Source organism: Syngnathus floridae, chromosome 8 (assembly GCF_059516105.1).
Source record: "Syngnathus floridae isolate MCC-2025c chromosome 8, RoL_Sflo_1.0, whole genome shotgun sequence".
NCBI classification, from domain to species: Eukaryota; Metazoa; Chordata; class Actinopteri; order Syngnathiformes; family Syngnathidae; genus Syngnathus; species Syngnathus floridae.
In genome coordinates this window covers 8206400-8225640 of record NC_142420.1, presented here as the reverse complement: position 1 = coordinate 8225640, position 19241 = coordinate 8206400, and the positions used below count along the sequence as shown (strand labels likewise).

The 19241-nt window shown below is 40.4% G+C and overlaps 1 protein-coding gene across 10 annotated transcripts in view; it reads right to left on the bottom strand.

The window, feature by feature from the left end:
• Window positions 1–19241, bottom strand: part of LOC148394353 (partitioning defective 3 homolog B-like) — a 96273-nt gene that overhangs the window by 8068 nt on the left and 68964 nt on the right. For all 10 annotated transcript variants that reach the window (XM_088382626.1, XM_088382625.1, XM_088382627.1 and 7 more), the window contains 2 exons: window positions 16596–16710; window positions 5439–5515 (listed from right to left, as the gene is read on the bottom strand). In XM_088382626.1, the coding sequence (XP_088238752.1) occupies window positions 5439–5515; window positions 16596–16710 (192 nt within the window). The remainder of the gene's footprint in view (window positions 1–5438; window positions 5516–16595; window positions 16711–19241) is intronic.

The following is a 19241-nucleotide window of genomic DNA, read 5'->3' as shown; positions in this document are numbered from 1 at the left end:
CCTTAATTGCGGACATTATATGGTTTCATTATTTGGAGAAAAAAGTCACAGCTGGAGCTAAACAAGTAGCCTCGAAACCAGTTATTTTCATGCAAATGTCATGCTATGAATATCATGAAATGTCATACCCGTTATATATTAGATAAGGAAGGTATATGGGGATGACAAAAGTACCATGACAACTTGCTTTCATAAATAAATTGTTTCAAGCCGTTTAGTGGTCACTCAACTAAAATAATAAAAACTGGACAAGCGTGCTGTGGCTTTTTTTCACCACAGGCAGTGCCACTCATTGAGATAATTGTCACAATTGGGCACTAAGACGTGACTCGTGGTAAATGCAAAATAAACTTATCAAATATTGTGTGTAACAGCTGTGAAGTAATCATATTAGCTCCACTTGCTAAGTACTATCAATGTAGACCAGTCCAATGAGTTTAATCGAGTGCATTTAGGCTTGAACGTATCATACCTAACCATTTAGTTTAGTTGGTGACTTCCTGAAACATCATGAAATCCATTACTTCTACCATGTTTAATGAAACTGCTTCAATTATTTCACATCTTGAGCCAATACAGTCTCCGCGACATGTAATGGTTTCAAGCTGGGATATTTCGCTCAAAGCGTGATGACTTGATAAAGATTGCTTGCGAAACTACAAAACCGCAAAATAGTGCCGCTACTAATTTGGTACATGAAGAAGAGTCCATGCAGAGGTTGAGCCCAATGAGGTGAGCTCATTAGCTCATTGCCAGGCGAGATGTTGACATATGTAAACCGACCACAAAAGTGTTGATAGTGTTTGCAGAATTCAGAGCCAAGATTATCGATTCTGGAAAAAACTGGAATGGGTAGTTCTATACTGCCCAGGTTGAGCCAACCGAGCAAAAACACATATGAGGCATAAGATAGTGTCTAGGGAGGGTCCTTTTAGCATATCCTACATGGCTAACAAACAAAAAGGTCTCTTGATGAGTCCAGAGTCAGAACACACCAAAAAAAAAATCTGTGGACAATGGGCTTGCTTATGTAGCGGTTGTAAAGTGGTCTGGGAAAATCTCAGGCCTGGTTGGGAGGTCTTGTCAAGAGAGATTGAGAGAGGCAGCAAGAGTGAGGGACATTCCGTTTCCTTTCTCCACTAAACAGAGGCAAAGAATAGCCCCCTACTTTTTTTTTATATGCAGAACTTCAAGAGCATGAGAAAGGATTGAAGAGAATGTGATTTTGCAATGGAAAAAAAAAGACAAAAATAGAGGTAAATAATGGGAAGACACACCGAAGAGAGACAAGCCGGGGAAAGAGATGCACAAAACAGCATGCGCTTCTCATGAGTAACAATCAAATTATCATTCTAATGAGGAAATGACAGCCTTCCCGGAGACCTGAACGACATGTCTGACTGCTGAGTTAAATCCAATAAGAGTGATAACAAGGAAAAATGGGACAGGGTGTTTGGCTAATCTAATTGGGTCAAACCTGCATTTCAAACAACAGATTGCCATCACCGGAGTTGTTGATAGCAATCGTAATCTAATAATAAAAAAGTTGCTATGCTTTGAAAGTCATGCACAACTCAAGGCACCACAAACAAAAATGACTAAATCAATCAATACAGCTATAAACGTTAAAACGTCATCATGGGCTTTCCTAGAATAAAATTTATTATATTATATCTCGAATTTAAAGTCACTTTGGTCCCGTGTTCCGAGGCAATTGGCACATCAGAGGCACCCATGTTTGAGGCGAGCTTTAGAAACAATCCAAGTGGGACAGAAGTGCACGTTCACAACCGTTGCAGCTTGCCCCATTGAGATGATTACATATGCGGCGACATCATGCAACGGTGATAGAGTTTTCACCACAAAGGGTCAGGAAGCTGGTCAGGAAGCTCGGTCATTTTTGAGGGAGTGGCAAAGTTTTCACAAGCACTGCACACAACCTTGGAATTTAAAAATATCACCAAAGCTAGCAAAAAAAAAAAAAACACACACAATGTAATACTTGTCTGAGCTAGTCCACCAATATTACGAAGCACTAAAGTAGGGGAAACAAGGTTGCCATGGCAATGACCAAGATCTTGTTCACCTTAATATAAGCCAGCATAGCAGCGACATGACTTTAAAGCTCTAATTTTCAGGTAGACTCACCACGTGTTGATTTCACTTTGATGGCTAAAAACTGGTTCTCAACAGGGGACTATTGTTCCAGTATAATGTAGCACTGTGAGATAAAAGTGGATACGTGTGAGAAACTGGTAGAAAAAACAGCTAGAAGGTGTGATGTGGAGGAGTGGAACTGGTGGAGTGGTAGCACCAAAAAAATGGCAGTGATAAGGACAATATTGGGATCTGTTTCCTCACTTCTCCTTTTGTATCTATTGAAACAGGCAGATTTGGTATAATTTTGTTTTAAAAAAAATTTGTTTTTCGTTGTTTGATAGCATTAAAATAAGTGTGGCTAACTTGAGCTAGCTAACTAATTGTGAACTCTAAAAAAACACTTTAATTTGTAAGTCAAAATTAATTTTCTCCTCTAAATTTTGGTGCTTAATGGACTATAAATGTAGACCGAATATATTTTCTCCTGTTGCTGTTTCTTCTCAATGGATCTGTCAACTCTCCCAGTCCATAATACAAATGGAAATGTCTCATTCACAGCCCACCACACTATCAGCACACGATACTAGCCGTGACTTCACATAACTTTGCGGAGTTGCTCCAAGCAAGGAAGAATTTATTATCATTACAAAGGCGCTAAATGGGGCACACTGAAAAAGTTCTTTGCCGGAAATTCTTTGCGCTCAAAATCTTTCCACCTTGGTGGAGGTCAACGCGCCACCAAGTGCCTTTCTAGTCGCTAAAGCACGAGAGTGAGACAGTGCCCTATACGTGTGAGCGTGTGCGTGTCCAATTTCTCGAGGCTTTTCAAAGCGACAGCTAGACCCCCTAACTATCATCACTGCTCTCGGCCCCATCTGCTAAAGTCATCACCAGCACAGACACACTGCCTCCCTCTCTTGCTCACGCGCATGCACAGACATGCACAAACACACATGCATGGAAGAGGTGTGAAAAAGCCATCTCTCAGCATTTTTAACAGAGATGGGAACCACACCAAAATGTTCTTATACTCATTACTTCTTCCATGTCCTGTTTTCTTTTTCCTTTTCTTTTTATATTTTACTAATATCTTTTTCTGTTTTTAAGCTCAAAATAAAATTTATCAATCTATCATGAATGGACTTTCTTTCTCCCATGCTTATAAGCAAACACCAAACTGGTATACACTACCTGATTTTAACAGAAAATAAGTACCTAAAGTTCCTGACAAAAAATATACTCAGATATCAAGAGTATCTTATTGCATTACAAGTAAATAATATAAAAGTGAATTTACTTCATAAAGTGAGTAGTTGGAGTTTTGATTCTGCATTTATTTAATCTAATTTTATGTTTATGTATTTACTTTAGATTACTGCTATAGTTAGAAATATGCATATTGCCTATTGCTCATGAGCAAAATTAGCTAGCACATTAACCTGCTCATGTTCTGCCTAAACAAGCTCAAGAAAATTAAAAGAACAGTGACATTTTAATCCACTGGATTAATATAATTTAATATTCCTAACTGGCTGAATGAGGAATTTTCAATGTCACTTGACGCACTTCATTCTGTGGGAAAGATCTTTCATAATGCAATTGCATGAAAACAATTCCTTTAAATACGCCAACTGGTGTGAATTAAGTGTTCAATTCTACCACGATGACATCGTAAAATTAAAAAAAGATTCAATGTTTAAAAATGACCCAAGAAGGCATGGCTACCTCATTTAATGTCAGTTCATTTTAGCGTCAGTGAATTGAAGCTTTATTTAATATAAAATAACAATCAGCTTAGCTCAGACATTTTTAAGTAGCTGGCCCTACACTGGTTGTATTAACTCATCTAAGAATAGCAACGGTTCATACCGTACATGTGCCACGTAATATATTAGCAATAAAAATATTACATAAACAGAGCAGTACACCCCTATGTTCAACACTTTAGAATTTGTTCCGTAACTGCTTGCAGCTTGTCTTACTGCAGAGAAATGGAAAAGGCGGGTGAGGGGGGCATGTGTCAAAGAGGTTATCTGCCTGGTTTCTTCATTGACAGCAGTAAAAGTCAACACAAGTTAACAGAAGAAGTTAAGGGAAATGTATTGCAATAAAAGTCTAAGCAGGAAATGTCCTAAGAGTAAATGTGAAAGTTTCCAGAACACAGTAACAAAGTATTCTTACTCCATCATGTTACAAGACTTGACTTGTTGAGTCTTTGCAGGTATGAAAGTTGTAACCGCTATCCCGTTATACAGTTACGTTTATCTTTAGACAAGAGTTACAATTACACAAAATGTTTACTTGGCAGGCCTAGGGGGGATAAAATGATGGGAGAGTGACGTGACAAGGGCGAATTAATTAAGGGAACAAATGCAGAAAGTAAAGGTAATGATGCACATGTTGAAAGTGAGGCTTTGAAGTAGCAAGAAACCTGCCTTGAAAATTGAGACTCGACAAGGCAGAGTGACTGATGATGCACAGAGAATATAGAATGTCTACAACTGTGTTTCCCATTAGGAGGAACACGTGTAAACGGTGGAAAAGCAGCTGTGGGCCATCACTTGTACCCAACAAGTGTTAGACCAATCTTTCACTGCAACTTTGACCTTTAGCCATTTCACAAGCGTACTCTATCACAAAACAACAAAATGGAAGCTACTGCCCGACGGATAGGGACTTTTCTAGGGTGCTGCTGACTCGGCAGAACGCAATTCCGATAAATCGGATGATTAATTTAATACACATAAAGGACAGATGTCGAAAACACGGCCAATGTCAGATCTGACTCGCCGCATAATTTTCTGATTCATTTGTGAGGGCCTGACTTTCCAATTTCATCACACAGTGTTTGATGGGTTGAGGTCAGGCCTTCTTAGCCAACAATATCCATCTATGGCTACATAGATTTGAATTTTTACACTGGGTCAAAGTCACGCTTGAATACAAAAAGCCCTTCCCAAACCATTGCCAAAAAGTGGAAAGCTTAACACAGTCCAAATTGTCTTGGTATGTATTAAACGTTGGGGGTAGCCAAGGGTCTTGTTGAGCACATGATTAATTGAATAGAAATGTCATGTGAAATGCCAAAAAAAACATAAGGGTAAACAACTACCCTAAACTAAGAACTAACGAACATTTAAGACAAAAAAAAATATTGTAGCAAGACAAAGACTGCATTGATTGTGCATAGGGCAAATTGGGAGCAGAGCCTGAGGAGTTAGATAGTACTTTTTTTTTTCAACCTTTTCCAACCTCTGAATGAGTGGAAAATACACTGGAGATGTGGGTATTTGGATGGAAAATAAAAAAACAAAAAGTAAAGAAAACAAGATGAGTACCTTGGTAGTGAGGCATACTGACGCTCCACCTCTTCATACTGTGGTGCAATTCGATGATCTTTCCCTCTGCCTGGGACCTGAAATGGACAAAGAAGTCAAACTTTATTGTTCCATTTTTTAAAATATTAAAAAAAAACTCGCATCTTTTTGGAGAACCCTGCTCTCTATGACGTTTCCCTGCCTGCTCTGCTAACATGCGGATTGTCTTTGGAATGGGCTTACAGTGATTTGGTGACTCAGTATGTCTGATCCCGTTGTTTCCTGACTTTCACTCTTGCTTCTGTGGCTTTTTTCTGTTTAAATAAAAGTATTCCACAATCTGCTTGCCTCATGCTGCTCCTTGCATGCTCTTATTCTTCCGTCAGCAGTTCCACACTGACAGTTGTACAACCCATACCCTCCTTCGAAAAAAATGTAAATTGCTAACCTAAGTATTTAAATGGCAGAAAATGTGTGTCGAAGTGTGTAAATGACACTCATTAGTTTGTATATTTCAGTTTGTGAGTGTGACTGAGTGATAAGGATGTAATTTAGGATTGACAAAGGCTAGTTATTAGGGATTTCGAGTTTGAGCCTACCGAGAAGGTGGATAGGGTTTCCTTCCTCGATAGGGTTTACTTGTGAATGTTTCACTCTGGCTCACACATGGTTTTTAAGTCATGTTTATCTCCAACTAAACGGGGGAAAAAAATGTATCCACAACGTATTATGTTTTGCTAGCTCAATACTCGGAAGGTGTGTACGATTATCCCGGTCTATTCAGTTGGGATTTTGCAGTACTCCCGAAAGACTCCCAACTAAACCGAAGACATCACAGAACCTAAAAGGTACTCTCAGTAGAGATCACATGGAAAAGTGCAAATACAACTGCTTCTGACATACTCTCAGGTGTGAGATGTGACACATCACATAAGATGATTGGACCGCAATCTCACAATACCTCCCTCAAAAGTACATATTCTCCTTCCCGGTAGATCTCGTGGCACGCAAAAACCAAAATGTGAGTGCGGAGCTTGTTTGAATAAAAAGATCCAAGAAAACACAACAAAGGGATAGGTGAAGTGCTCGCACGTGTCATAAGCGAGGAAGAAGACAAAGGGCTGAAGGTTTGATAGAAAGCTAGGTTCCTTTCCCTTCGACTGGCGGTAATATTGTCAACATAAAAAGGTCTGAGCGTGAGATATCACACACATCCTCTCCGCTCTGTATTCAAGGGAACGATGCCAGGAGGGATATAAAGCACATTTGCGGGCCCCGCTTTCTTTTGAACACCTGTCTTTATAGCTCTAATATCTCAGGTAGACAGACGTGGGATATTAGCGGGGAACAGATATGTGGAGTGAATGAATGAAAGGGTATTAGTTGGAGAAGAAAGAAGAAAAGAGAGATTGCGTGAATGAGAAGTAAATGAGCCCGAGCGGTTGAAATACATCGAAGGGGTATAATGAAGCCACTGAGCGAGGAGGCGGTGGGAGGAAAGACATGAGAGCGGGATTATAAAAAGAAGGGAGAGAATTGGCTGAAGACAGCGCGGCGAGGTGATGGGAACATTAACAATATGATTTAAACAAGATTGCTCAAGGGGCGAGAACACGGGAAAGGTTGGCTGATGACAACATTCGAGAAAAAAGGTGAGGCTGATGATTAAGGGGTGAGAATGATGAAGGATCGGGAGAGAAAAAGTGAAAACAACTTAGATGGCAAAAGAGAAAAGGTGTGATCGAAAGGATAAAGTAGCTAAAGTAGCTAATATGCTGCGTATCCCATAGAAACACTAACACCGGTTTCTCGGTGACATTGCATTTGTATCAAACTCTTCATTGATTTTAGATTACAATCGGATCTGGATTTAACCAAGTCAGACCGGACTAGATAACTACTGCGGTGATTAACTTTGAATACGTCCGTGAATTTGTCTCAGTTTACTCCAAATGATTTAACATTGAGGTATTGCGTCTCATTCGTAAATAACGCCAGAGGGCAAACAGGAAGGCTTAAAATATTGGTCTCTAAAAGCAAGTAATTAAGAATACTGCTGAAAGTACTTCAATTGGGTTATATGTATTACCAAAAGCCGGAGGGATAACGGGAAAGTACTATTCTCAAGCGGGACATGGCTAAGCCTAAAAAGGAATCTCAAGGATTGGGGACTAAACATTCGTGTGGCTTTAAAGTCAGCATATCATGAAGATAATGACTTCTAAATTTGACGCAGCAAATTTGAATGATAACCCAAAAAACACTAAATGAGGCTTCAAAATCATTTAAAAAATCTTTCTCATGGTCCAAGAGCTGCCAATTTTGTGTTCATGCTGAAAAACCAAAATCCTCTGGCTCTATAAAAATGTGAAACAAAACTACAACACCAGTGCTGGCAATCAACAGCAGGACGTGTATGTGTGTGGGGGTGCTTTCTCCCATCGTCACATTCTTATGTGCTGCTTTACAGTCAAAGAGAAAAACTGTATGGGGGAAAAAAATGAAGCCCAGATGGTTGTTTAATGCCAAAGGAAAGGCAGAGTAAACAAGAACACACAGGCGCATGTAATGAACGTTCACGTGTGAGTTGATGAAGTAGGTAGCGAAGCAACAGATGTGGATTTTATAAGCTCATTAAATATTACCAACACCAACAAGGCCACCGAGGGAGTGTCACAGAGGCCCAACTCTACCTGGCATCTATCGCGGTAGCCATGAATGCTATGGAAAAACAGAAACACTATATTTTGGAAACTACTTTTCACATCGCTGATATCAAACATCGGCTTATTTTTAGCCCCTGATATCGGCCACAAATTTCCCATACCGGTCAATCTCCACAGGTGTCCCAATACTTTTGTTCACACGCAATTGTGTTCCTCGCCGCTCTTCCTTTTTGTCACAGATGACTGCGGCTGAAACGTAGCAGGGGTAGGCTAAATGGTCCGGTGACATTTCACGGCCGAGTGAGCACGGAAGGAGTCATCAAGAAAGCTGCATTTCTTCTTCTTTCAACAGACTCTTCAAGACTGACATGGATGGAGCATCTCAATTAGAACACTTGTGGCCCTCTTCTCGCTCCCTCCAATCTTGCACTACTTAAGTGAAATACCGTGGTCCTGTGAGTACTACAAAACAGCCATCCTCAACGCAGACGCTTAATTAGAATCTATATGTTCCTCATGTGCCCAATCATATACAGTGGTCCTCAGGCACTACTCTTATCGCCCAATGTACAGCCTCGCTATTTATCCACGTAGCGGCTGGCTAGCCTCCATTTTATTTGCGGCTCGTCGTCTGACTTTGAATCAGTCCCCTCGTGGGTAGTTTTGATTTTCCTTTGCAAGCAGCTGTCAACTATGGATGGACAAGAAACACCATAACGCAAACGATTGCCGATGACCCACACATTGTGGGTTAATGTTATCATTTGATGAGCGTGTGGTGGATCTTCAATCTTTTGAAGATTTAAAGCTATTTGATTTTTTTTCTTTTAGATTGGAAAGACTGTTGTCACATTGCTTGTAGCGTTGTGATCGAAAGTATCTGAGAGCACTCAAAAGAAGTGTCGGCCTGCGAGGTGTTTTTGTGTATGTTTGCACGGCAAAGTGAAGGCCGTGGGCTGTAGAGTGAAGTTTTGAAAGCAGAAGTCTCAGCACCTGGCAAAGTGATTGCTGAGTCACTGCTATTGATCAACAAGCTCATGAAATCTCGGCAGACATACACCATTAAGGTCACTTTGCACTATTGGACTGTAAAATCTCACTTAGAGAGACAGCAGGGTGTGGCAGTCCAAATGGAGGGAGGATGGTGCACAACAAAAAATCTGCATCTCAGACAAATGTAGCAGAGGCCGAGCGAAAAGATGAACATCTAATACGAGTGGAATCGTGTGATATTTTTTTCGGAATCGTTAACAATGCACAGCAGGCACGTTCGCTCACAAATGTCTCCCGATGGAAATGTCAGCGACGCTCTCGAATAGATGGCCAGGAGTTAAGACTGGAGCGCACTTAAATGTCACAGCAGTTTAACTTGTGGTACAATTAAGACTACCGAAGGTCAATTCCTCTGAAAGCATGCAGCCGGATGAATCTCCGGTGAATACAATTATTATTACTTGATGCAAAGTGTCTCACCGGTAACTGGTTATTAAGGAAATGCCAAAAGGCTGCAGTTAAAGCAAATCTTTTCATTCTAAATTAATTGTGGTGGTGGTGAGTTTAGGAGAATTGTGTCAATGTCCCAATATTTATGGACCTAACTAAGTTATAAAAAGTCCCATTTTAGTAAGTTATGTAGTAGTTTTGACCTGTTTTCTTGTCTTCGCTCCCAAAAAAATAGGCATACTGATTCTGAGGCAACAGCATTGAATTGAATTGTACCGATAGTATCCAAAATGAAGCCGTTTTTTTTTTTTATTTTACTCTACTGTATAAAAAACAAATATTTCAGAAATATTGGTTCAAGTAAAGAATGACAAAAAATGCGGAGCAGGCATGTGCAGTGGGGGAGAAAATAAATGGTCGTAAGAAGGAAGGTAAGGTGATAGCACGGGAGATAGGATTAGTCTCTGCTGCAAATCCTGTTGAAAAATGAACACAACACACCAGCGCTAACACACACACACAGATATGAACTGTATATCTCGATGCTAACACATAAGTTTAAGATTTTTCCCACATTCTCAACAGCTGAGCGTGTCCTTGAAAACGCAAGGTGGGTAGTGGATAAGCGGAGAAAGAGAAAGCGAGTCAGAGGTGATGCGGGAATATATGGCGCTACAGAGAGAGGGATCAGCGGAAAGGGGGGTGGGGGGGCGCTTAAAAGTGAAGAAAGATAATTTACTTTTCTCTAAGCTTCCTTCCTGCCACCCAGATAGTACATCCCTGTTACTCTACCACCCACTAAGCAATGGGCACCCCTGAATTTGTCAGTCCCTCTGTCTCACCCCAAACTCCCCCCACTTCAAAAAGTTCCCCTTTGAGGATTAGGGGGAACAAAAAGAGGTGAATTCCAAGCAAGACTGGGGGGAGCAGAATTGGGAAGTGTGGGTGAGGTAGAAGTTTAAGGGCGGACAATTAAGAGATATAGGAATGACGGAAGGGAGGGCTGAGGCAGCAGAAATGGAAGCCTCAGGTTGAAAAGTAGTCAGCACCGTTGCGTTTTTATTTGGGGGATTGTAGGAATCATTTTCGCTATCTCTTGGGCAGGAAGTATTATAGCATATATGAGAAGGTGCAACCACCACCTTTCACTTTCAAAGTAATTGACACAAAAGAATTCATGGCCATGGAGAGAGCCTGGATATAACACTGAACATTTTTTTTTTCTCTTATGCATGCGGACAAGGGTAGCAGGTGTCGACTTTGACAGGAGAGATGGAGATATAATATGATGGAAGCAATAGTCCCTCCTCTCTTACCTCTTCAGATGATTGACTACCGCCTGGTGGTGTCATGGTGTCCAATTTTGTTTCTCTGTCTTTTTTTTTTTACACTACGTTTTCTTCATATTCCTGATCTATTGCGTTATATGTTTTTTTTTTTGGGGTGCTCTCGTTGACTTCAGTTGAGCTTCTATTGGACAAAAGGTTATATATTGGATATTTGGGGCAGGTCACTAATCAACCCAGAACAAAGTTAGCAGTAAATACGAAAATGTGCGAGGTTCAACAACGATGCTATAAAAGATTTGAAAACAAAGCGAGCATTTATGCAAAGTTTGAACGGATCCATGAGTGCACATCAATGGACAAGAAGTGTGGAAAATGGGGGCAACATTTTCTTTTGTGCTCATTGACATGCCTTTTAAGAGGGCACAAGGTCAACTACAGGGAGCTTTTTGTTTGCTATGTGAAAGAACTTCACAGCCGGACTCATCTGGATATCCAAGAACAAATGCCAGAAGGCCAAAAGAGGAGTTATTTATGGAGTTAGTTAAACAGAGTGCAAAAAAAAAAAACAGAAACATTTGTTCTCACAGTGGGTTATAGTTTTTTTTCTGAACAATTCTCAATTTGTCTGTGGACTGACTTGGCTGAAAGGTATGAGGAATTTCTATCTATCATCCAGTCCAGGCTCCATGAAGAAGAACAGACAAAAAAAGGAGTGGTGTGGGAATTGACCAGAAATGTAAGAGGAGAGCATGGTGGGGATTAGAAAGTCTCTGAAAGTCAGTCACTTAATTTCCTGGCTAACCTGGCTATGATTATCTCCAGAGTGGGAAAGGAGTGCTTGAAGTCTGGGACCAGACTAATCCACGGTGACCAACCTCCACCTCTCATTTCCTCTAGATTAACTCACTCTGCTACTTAATGAAATGGTAGCGGTAGAGCGATATTACACAGAGTGAGAAAGAAAAAAAAAGTGAGAAGGAAAGATTGACCGTGAAGACTCAACACCACCAAAGAAAGAAAACAAAAACATTGCAAAAGTAGAACAGCAAACGGTCGATTGAGGACCTTCGCCAAGATGAGCATTTGAAACGTTCTAAATGGATCTGTGGTCTCGTAATTCTCAAGCTTCACCTTTATCCTGAATATGATGGCAGTTCCTACTTAGCAGTTATGATGGTACGGTCACCACAAAACCAAATAATTAGGGACAATCGCTCCAGAGTTTTCACATTCGATTTTTGGCACACACGCCATGTGCCACGCTTGGAATAAAGTGGTGGTGGTGGTGGTGGTGGTGGGGGCAGCTGGGAAAGCTCCAAACCCCATGCATAATAAGAATAAGTGGTATGGATAATGGCTAGCTGGATGGATGGTCCAACGTCAAGGCTCCACTATAGTTGAGAAAATGTGCCAATGTAAGGATTGCCAAGTCTTAAAGGAGATGAGAGAGAAATGAGGGAAAAGCCAAAACATAAAAAACTTCCAGTCAGATCAAATTACAGATGCTTACACATGAAGTACTTCGACTTGGCCAAGATTATCTGTCACTGTTGTTGAACAAAATATATCTAATGATGACATTGAATATCAAGACACAGTTCGGGATTACAATTGAACCTCTCCAAAAAACTAGCGCCAAACGTTTGGCGGAAGTGCCAGCCTGACCAGTGTCATGCCACTTGACCAGTCTGTTGGCCAGTGCCCTGCTATGCCACCGGCTGGGCCCCAGCTGGCCAATTAGCTCCCCTCTTAGTGTGGAGCTCAGCCAATGAAAAACCCTGTGAGATTTCAGTTCGGCTGAACCCACAGATGGACGGACGTGGAATACAAGTGAGGGAGAGGGGAAGGGGAGTGCTGGGCATGAGGGTGAAAGAGAAGGTGAGAGGGACTTGGCTTTAATTCTCTGTCGAGATTGTGACATCTTCGTTGAGTTCGCGGTGGGAAACAAATGTTCTCAATCAAAGTTGACATGAGGCTCCTGATGTCTGGAATCAGGGATGAGTTTTCTCTGGCCAATATATTTATAATATATGATTACTTTCATGGAATATTTGCTTTAATAGTAGGAGATGGATTCATTACCGACTCTACTGAACAATCACAGCAAAATGTTTGGATTTTAATACACTCAAGGTAGCTGAACCAACAATCTACATATAAATGTATACATTCATTAATATTTATAGGATACAACGCTTATATTTGAATATTTAAATTTGTCAAAGCCTTTATTATATTTATTTTCATTTTACAGGGACTCAAACAATTTAAGTAGGACTAAGCTTATTTAATAATTTATTATTATGATTATTTTACAATTCTAGTATAATGATAGAACATTTCTTGCTATGTGCACCATATTTGATTCCTAATTATCAAAGACAGCAGACCACATTACAAATAATCCAATCCCGGAAAGAATGTTTCTTCAGTTTATTATGTCAAGAAATGATGAATCGTGTCTGCTGAATATGGGATCAAGGCCCGACAATCAGTCAAATAGTCATGGGTCACCCAACCGCAGAGCAGTTTTGACCCAAACTTTATAAAACCTAATTAGGGGGAGTCATACATGTTTAAAAGTGATAAATCATGACATGTTGACTCATTCTGCTCGCCTGGCGGACGTGCGTTTGTGTCTGCTGACATACTTTTCAGCGTGCAGCGTAAAACTATTGGTTGTTCAAACATGTCGGCTGCATGTTTTCAAACTTTCACCCTGCTTTGTGAAGGCTCAGCAGTCAGACCAGCGAGGCACCAGGGCCAGACGGCGAGGTCGGAGTCATCCGCTAATCATATTAACATTCCTCTGTAATAACACAATCCAACTCCTCTTCTCAGATTGGCCCTCCAACTTGAACCCCTGACTTTCCACATGCTAACCATTTGGCTCTATAGATTTCTGCCCAGATGATTTTCTACAAATACATTTTTTTTAAGGTGGTATCATAAAAAAACTCGGATGAAAATGTCATGACACTTGACATTATGCCAAACAGTTTTAGTTCAATTTGAGACAAGATTAACTTAATTAAAATAACCCTAATAGCTTAATGGCTAAATAACCAAGAACCAAGTTAAGCAGTTCCCACAAAACTTTGCATCGAGGTGGCTCATTTCAACTGAGTAAAATTGTGACTGATGTCAATAATGCAAAGCATTCCTGAGGTCAAGCCAAAGATTTTTAATTGATTTTGTGTCTGACCCGTAGCCAGGTCATTCGGAACCTTTCAACCTCATAAGTGAAGCAGCTTGGAGTTAATTTGGTTGGATTGCTTTGGATTGTCATCTCGCTGAAGTGTGGCATTTGTAATCATCTTCACATTTCTATCTCATCTGAAGCTATGCCAAAAATTACTGACATTTGAAACTCTTCATTTGTTTCCCCTTAAAGCCTCAATAGCATCAGAAGAATGCTGCAGTCCTGCAGTCGTCATCATTTCAAGACATTTGGTAGTTTTGGCATCTTTTGCTGACACGATGTTTCATGACATTACAAAAATGCAGTATTTTAAAAAAGGGATGTAAACTTTCATTAGCCACTTTAATTAACAGAGAAGGGCGATGTCGCATCGTATTAAAGCCAAACTTGAGCCTAGTTAAACTACTTTTGCAGATGCCTATGCAATGAGCCACCTGTTTTGGCAACTCGAGCCCGTCGAGGGCAGATGTGTGCATTCAATAAGTCAGATTGATGTCATTCTTGCACATTTTTTTCCTCTCGGTTAATGCGTGTGGGTCTAAGGGGATTTCCATCAACCGGTCAATTTTGCAACTTCTACTGTTCTCCAGCCAAATTATATAGAAGCTGTAATTTGGCATAACTGATTTTTATTTTTTTATCCCCTTGTGGAAACCACTGCTGCAGCTTCAATCGCACACACATACACGCATTAACACTCTGTATTACGAGACAGTTGGTGCGAATGATTTAAGTGTTAATGGCTCTAGATATCCAACAATGAGTCATCCGCTAATTGCTTCAGTCAGTCATAACTATGGAACCTTGCTGTAGATTACCTCATGATGCAGTTTGTGTGTGCGAGAGAGATGGCGCTTGGTCTACGGGGACACATGAAGAAATTCACGGGGGTGGGTGGGAGACAGATGAACAATTAATGTCCAGACACAAGTGCATCTCTATTATTGACTAGGACAGGGAAAGGATATATATCTCAACAGTAGGCGTCGGCGTTTGAGTGTCTATGTTAGTCCCACAGACATGTGAATGTGTCTGGGTCCGCTGGGTCGGCACTGATCCCATCTTGTCTGACTCGGGGATTATAACCTCATGACCTACAGCTAGGCTAATCTTAAATACACACACTGATACACACACTTTGATGGAGAGCAGTAAGGGCGGGAGCATAGTTTTTAGTAACTCTGTCAAACAATTAAGGAGGCAAGAAAGAAAATCTAAAGTGGGGGAATGAGATATATTTCCACTGTGGAATATTGGTTTGATCACTATTCCTAATATGCATTTTCTCAATTTGTGAATCACACAACAGTGACGAGGGAGATACCGTTAAGAAAACTGAAACCTTGAACGGGAAGAGAAACAATCTAAAAAACGCAGACAGTCATTCCAAACGGAAATCCGTGACTGTCTACGATTCCTACCAAGAATTCCGTCTTAATAAACAGGATATAATACAAGGTCGTCTTATAATAGCACAAAGGTGACATTGTGCCATGTCCTAAGAGTTGGACAGATGGTAAGTCAATGAAAAAGCCAATTGTCATTGTTAATGATTGTCCCTGTAAATTTTACGGAAGAACAGATGATTTGGTTTTTATAAGCGATAAAGTTCTTTTTTTGTATTTGGGGGAAAAAGTAGGAAAAGTTGAAACTTTACAAAAAGCAATAGTCTAAAAGTAAGCTTCGATTAGTTCCTCAACAGCAGTCTAGGAAAGATGATCAAACTAACTAAGGAAAAAAATAAAAGGGAGACAAATTAGACCTGCCATTAGGGGAAATGAATGGGTTATCTTAAAGGTGAAAATGAGACATTATAATTGGTCTCCCTACCTGATTTATAAACAATAACAAGATTTTCTAATCTGGGGTCGAGCGTGGCTATTGATTCCAAGAGGAAGGAGGTCGCCCTCGCTGCAACCAAACCAAATTACTTTGAGAACTAAATTAAAGTAAGGCAGGCACAGCAGTGTGACCACATTGACACATTTAAATGATCTAAGTACATCGTAAAAAGAAACTCATCGTCTCATTGAGAAGTTTGAATATACCGTTTTCTCCGAATGAAGAATGCATTTTTAACACGGCAAGTGTTTTCATCATTTTAGTCTCAAAAAGGGAGTCTCTCTTTGATAATAGATAAATCTGAGTTTTTGAAATGCAAGAGAGTGCAAATGAAATTAGAATGTAAATGAGCAAGCGACATGGTGAAATAACAATCCTATCCAAAGAAACTGTGGGTGTCCTTATGACAGAAGTATTTACATTTGCCAAGCAAAATAAGCCATTGCTAAATGACACCTGACAGCATTGTGGGAGGTGATTTCTAATTAGCACTTTGATAATGTACTGTTATTCTAGAGACTCGTTTGAGTCAAACACAGAGGTGGAGCTGTGAAGATGCAACAATGATCTTGTGATTGGAGCGGGAACAGCTGGATGACCAAGCTAGCAAAACCGGATCTGTGATGCTATTCCATGGCACTATCCTGTATACTTTGATTTATTTAGCCTTTGATTTCCGATAAAGGCTAACACGCAATGCTAATTTTTGTAGAAATAATAAAGAACTGGTGCCTACCCTGTCCATTTCATGGCCTAGACGTCGAGGGTCAAGTTCTTCATACGAGGGCACCATCCCTTCTCTCTTTGCCTGTTGGTATTCTTTTCTTAGCTGCTGGATTCGGTCCATATTGCTGCAAACACAGAGGAAACTCTTGTAAGAATAACAAGTGCAAGAGGAGTATGAATGCCGTTGAAGGTAAGGCGCAGAAACTTTCAAGGGTATGGCTGATGAACAGGAGTCAAAGCTCAGAAGTAATATAAATCCCGGATGGGCTACATCTGCAGTATAATCTTTAATAAGAAAAGTGTCATCAAGAACTATAAATATTTACAGGGTTGATGATAAATAAGAAGGCACCCTCTCATGATACATTTCAAAATCTTTTGAAGAGAGCGATAGTTTAGATCAATTGTAAATGATGAATATTGATGCACTGTATAATATTGGGTCAAGAGATCGGCTAAATCCCAAATCACTCGTGGATTTAAACGCATAAGACATCATTATTTATTTAAAATCTAATGTCTGGTGGACTAAATAAATAATATAGAGTAGTACAGAAAAATATTAAGTAACATTAATATTCTGAACGATATCAAATGCTGCGCTAGTTGCATCTCTTATGATACTAATTCGTGGTGGGTCTCCATCGGAAAAAAAATAATCCTCGTGTATAAGGTATATACTGTATATACTATAAGGTATATAATGTCTTTCTTTTTTTGCCACACCAAGCAAGTCAATTTCTGAGAGAAGACACTTTACAAGAGGGAGTTGTAGTCTGTGTGCTGTCCCTGATGTCTAGTAGTAGAAGATCATTAAGCTCCGTGTCGTAAAAGGATGAACTAGACGACAACAACCAAGACCAATCAATGTGTTATCGCACTCTCGCTGTATCTGTGTCACTCAGCCGCTCTCTCATTCTGATTTCTGGTAGTTGAACACACACAATATATAAGGCAAAAAAAAAAAGAAAGTAAATGAGTCCATCGGGTATCATCCATAATTTTTAGACAATCCATCTCTCCATTCCCTCCCACCTTTGTTAATCTTTTCATCTGCTTATCTCCATCGCCTCTGCCCCCGACTCCTTCTCATCTGCCTCCCTCATCTCGGCCTTCATCATTTTTGCCCGCCTAATCTCCCTATCTTGTGTTTTGCACTAATTAGCTGACATCTCCACTAATGAAGTTTGACAACAATAGATGACCAACGACAGCAGGTGGAAAGTCATGGAAGGAAAGGAAATGTGTGGAAGAGACAAAGACACTCCCAGACACTGTGATTGTGTTAGGAGGTTGCGACTTGTACTCTCCCAGATTGTGCCGAGGATCACTTTGCTCTTCAGGTTAACAAGAAGCGACACGTGTTTTTAAAATGCAGCTGAGAGGATATGACACCGCTCCTTTTGCAGCACGGCATAAGCACGGAGAGTAATTACGCTTCTGTCGACCGCCATGACATCAATCGGACTGGCTGTCGTAATGCTCCGCTCGGTGGTGGAAAAGGCCGACATCCCGTTTTTACGGTGGGGGGTTGATTTCTTCAACAGATTGAAAATAATATGCCATATTGTGTACTTTCCCCTTCGACTCAATACCAATATTAATGTTTGAATATGATTTTGCACCATTTGCACAGACGGAAATTCTTTTTTTAAGCTCAATTTCCACAATTCCTTATTGGTATCAAATCCAAATATATTAAAATCAATAAACATGAGACTACTTTGAAAATATATATATGTCTTCTTATGCATTTGCCCATGAGTGCATCTGTGCCTCTTTAAAAAAAAGCGACGAGTCCTTCTACAAGTCCAAGTACAATGTAAAACCCTACATTCAATTGCGGGTGGATGTCCTTTGCATGAAATGTATTTTTCATCATGGACTACTTGTGCAAATAGGAGAGTGCATGCAACAGGGTGAAGAGAGGCCCAGAAAGGCTTCATTGAAGGAAGGAGAGCAAAGGGGGAGGCAAGGATGGCAGCCGAGTGCCTCTTGAGAGCTTTCCTTATTAGCCGGGCTGAATCATTCACTTTGAGTCCAGGAAAACACACATGCCGGCCCGTTTTACAACCACTGCCCATCGCCCTCCCACCTCTTCTCATTCCTCGCTTTTATTCCTCTATACGTTTTTTGCACCCAGCATCTCAATTTAGTCCAACCCCTTCTTTTTTTTCTCTACTTCCAAATGGCTCTTTGCAGTCTACTTTTCCCGTTTGGCCCCCAAACACTCAGTGACCCCAAAATCCCCAAATTGCTACTGTTGCCCCAAGATTTTTTTTTTTATCTATTTCAAAATTCTAAACAGGCACCGCCCCTTCCATCTCTTCAAAATCTTTCTCACTCACTGTTCAATCTTTTCCGTCTTATTCTCTCATCCACTGTCGCTTTTTAGTGCTTTTAGAACTAAATCCCCCTTTTTCTCCAGCACTTCCTCCGGTTAATTTGTTCCTTGAGCGGAAAACACTCCATCTATCTCCTTCTTCTCCGTAACTATTTTTTCTGTTTCACCCTCTCCCTATTTTCTTTTCTTTTAACTTCCCTTCTCTTTATTCCTAATCCTACTTGACCTTCCATTTGGCCTCCTTCTACTTTCAAGACACTTCAAATCCCTCTTCTTGCTCATACTCACCATGGTCCTTGAACCTCCTTACCG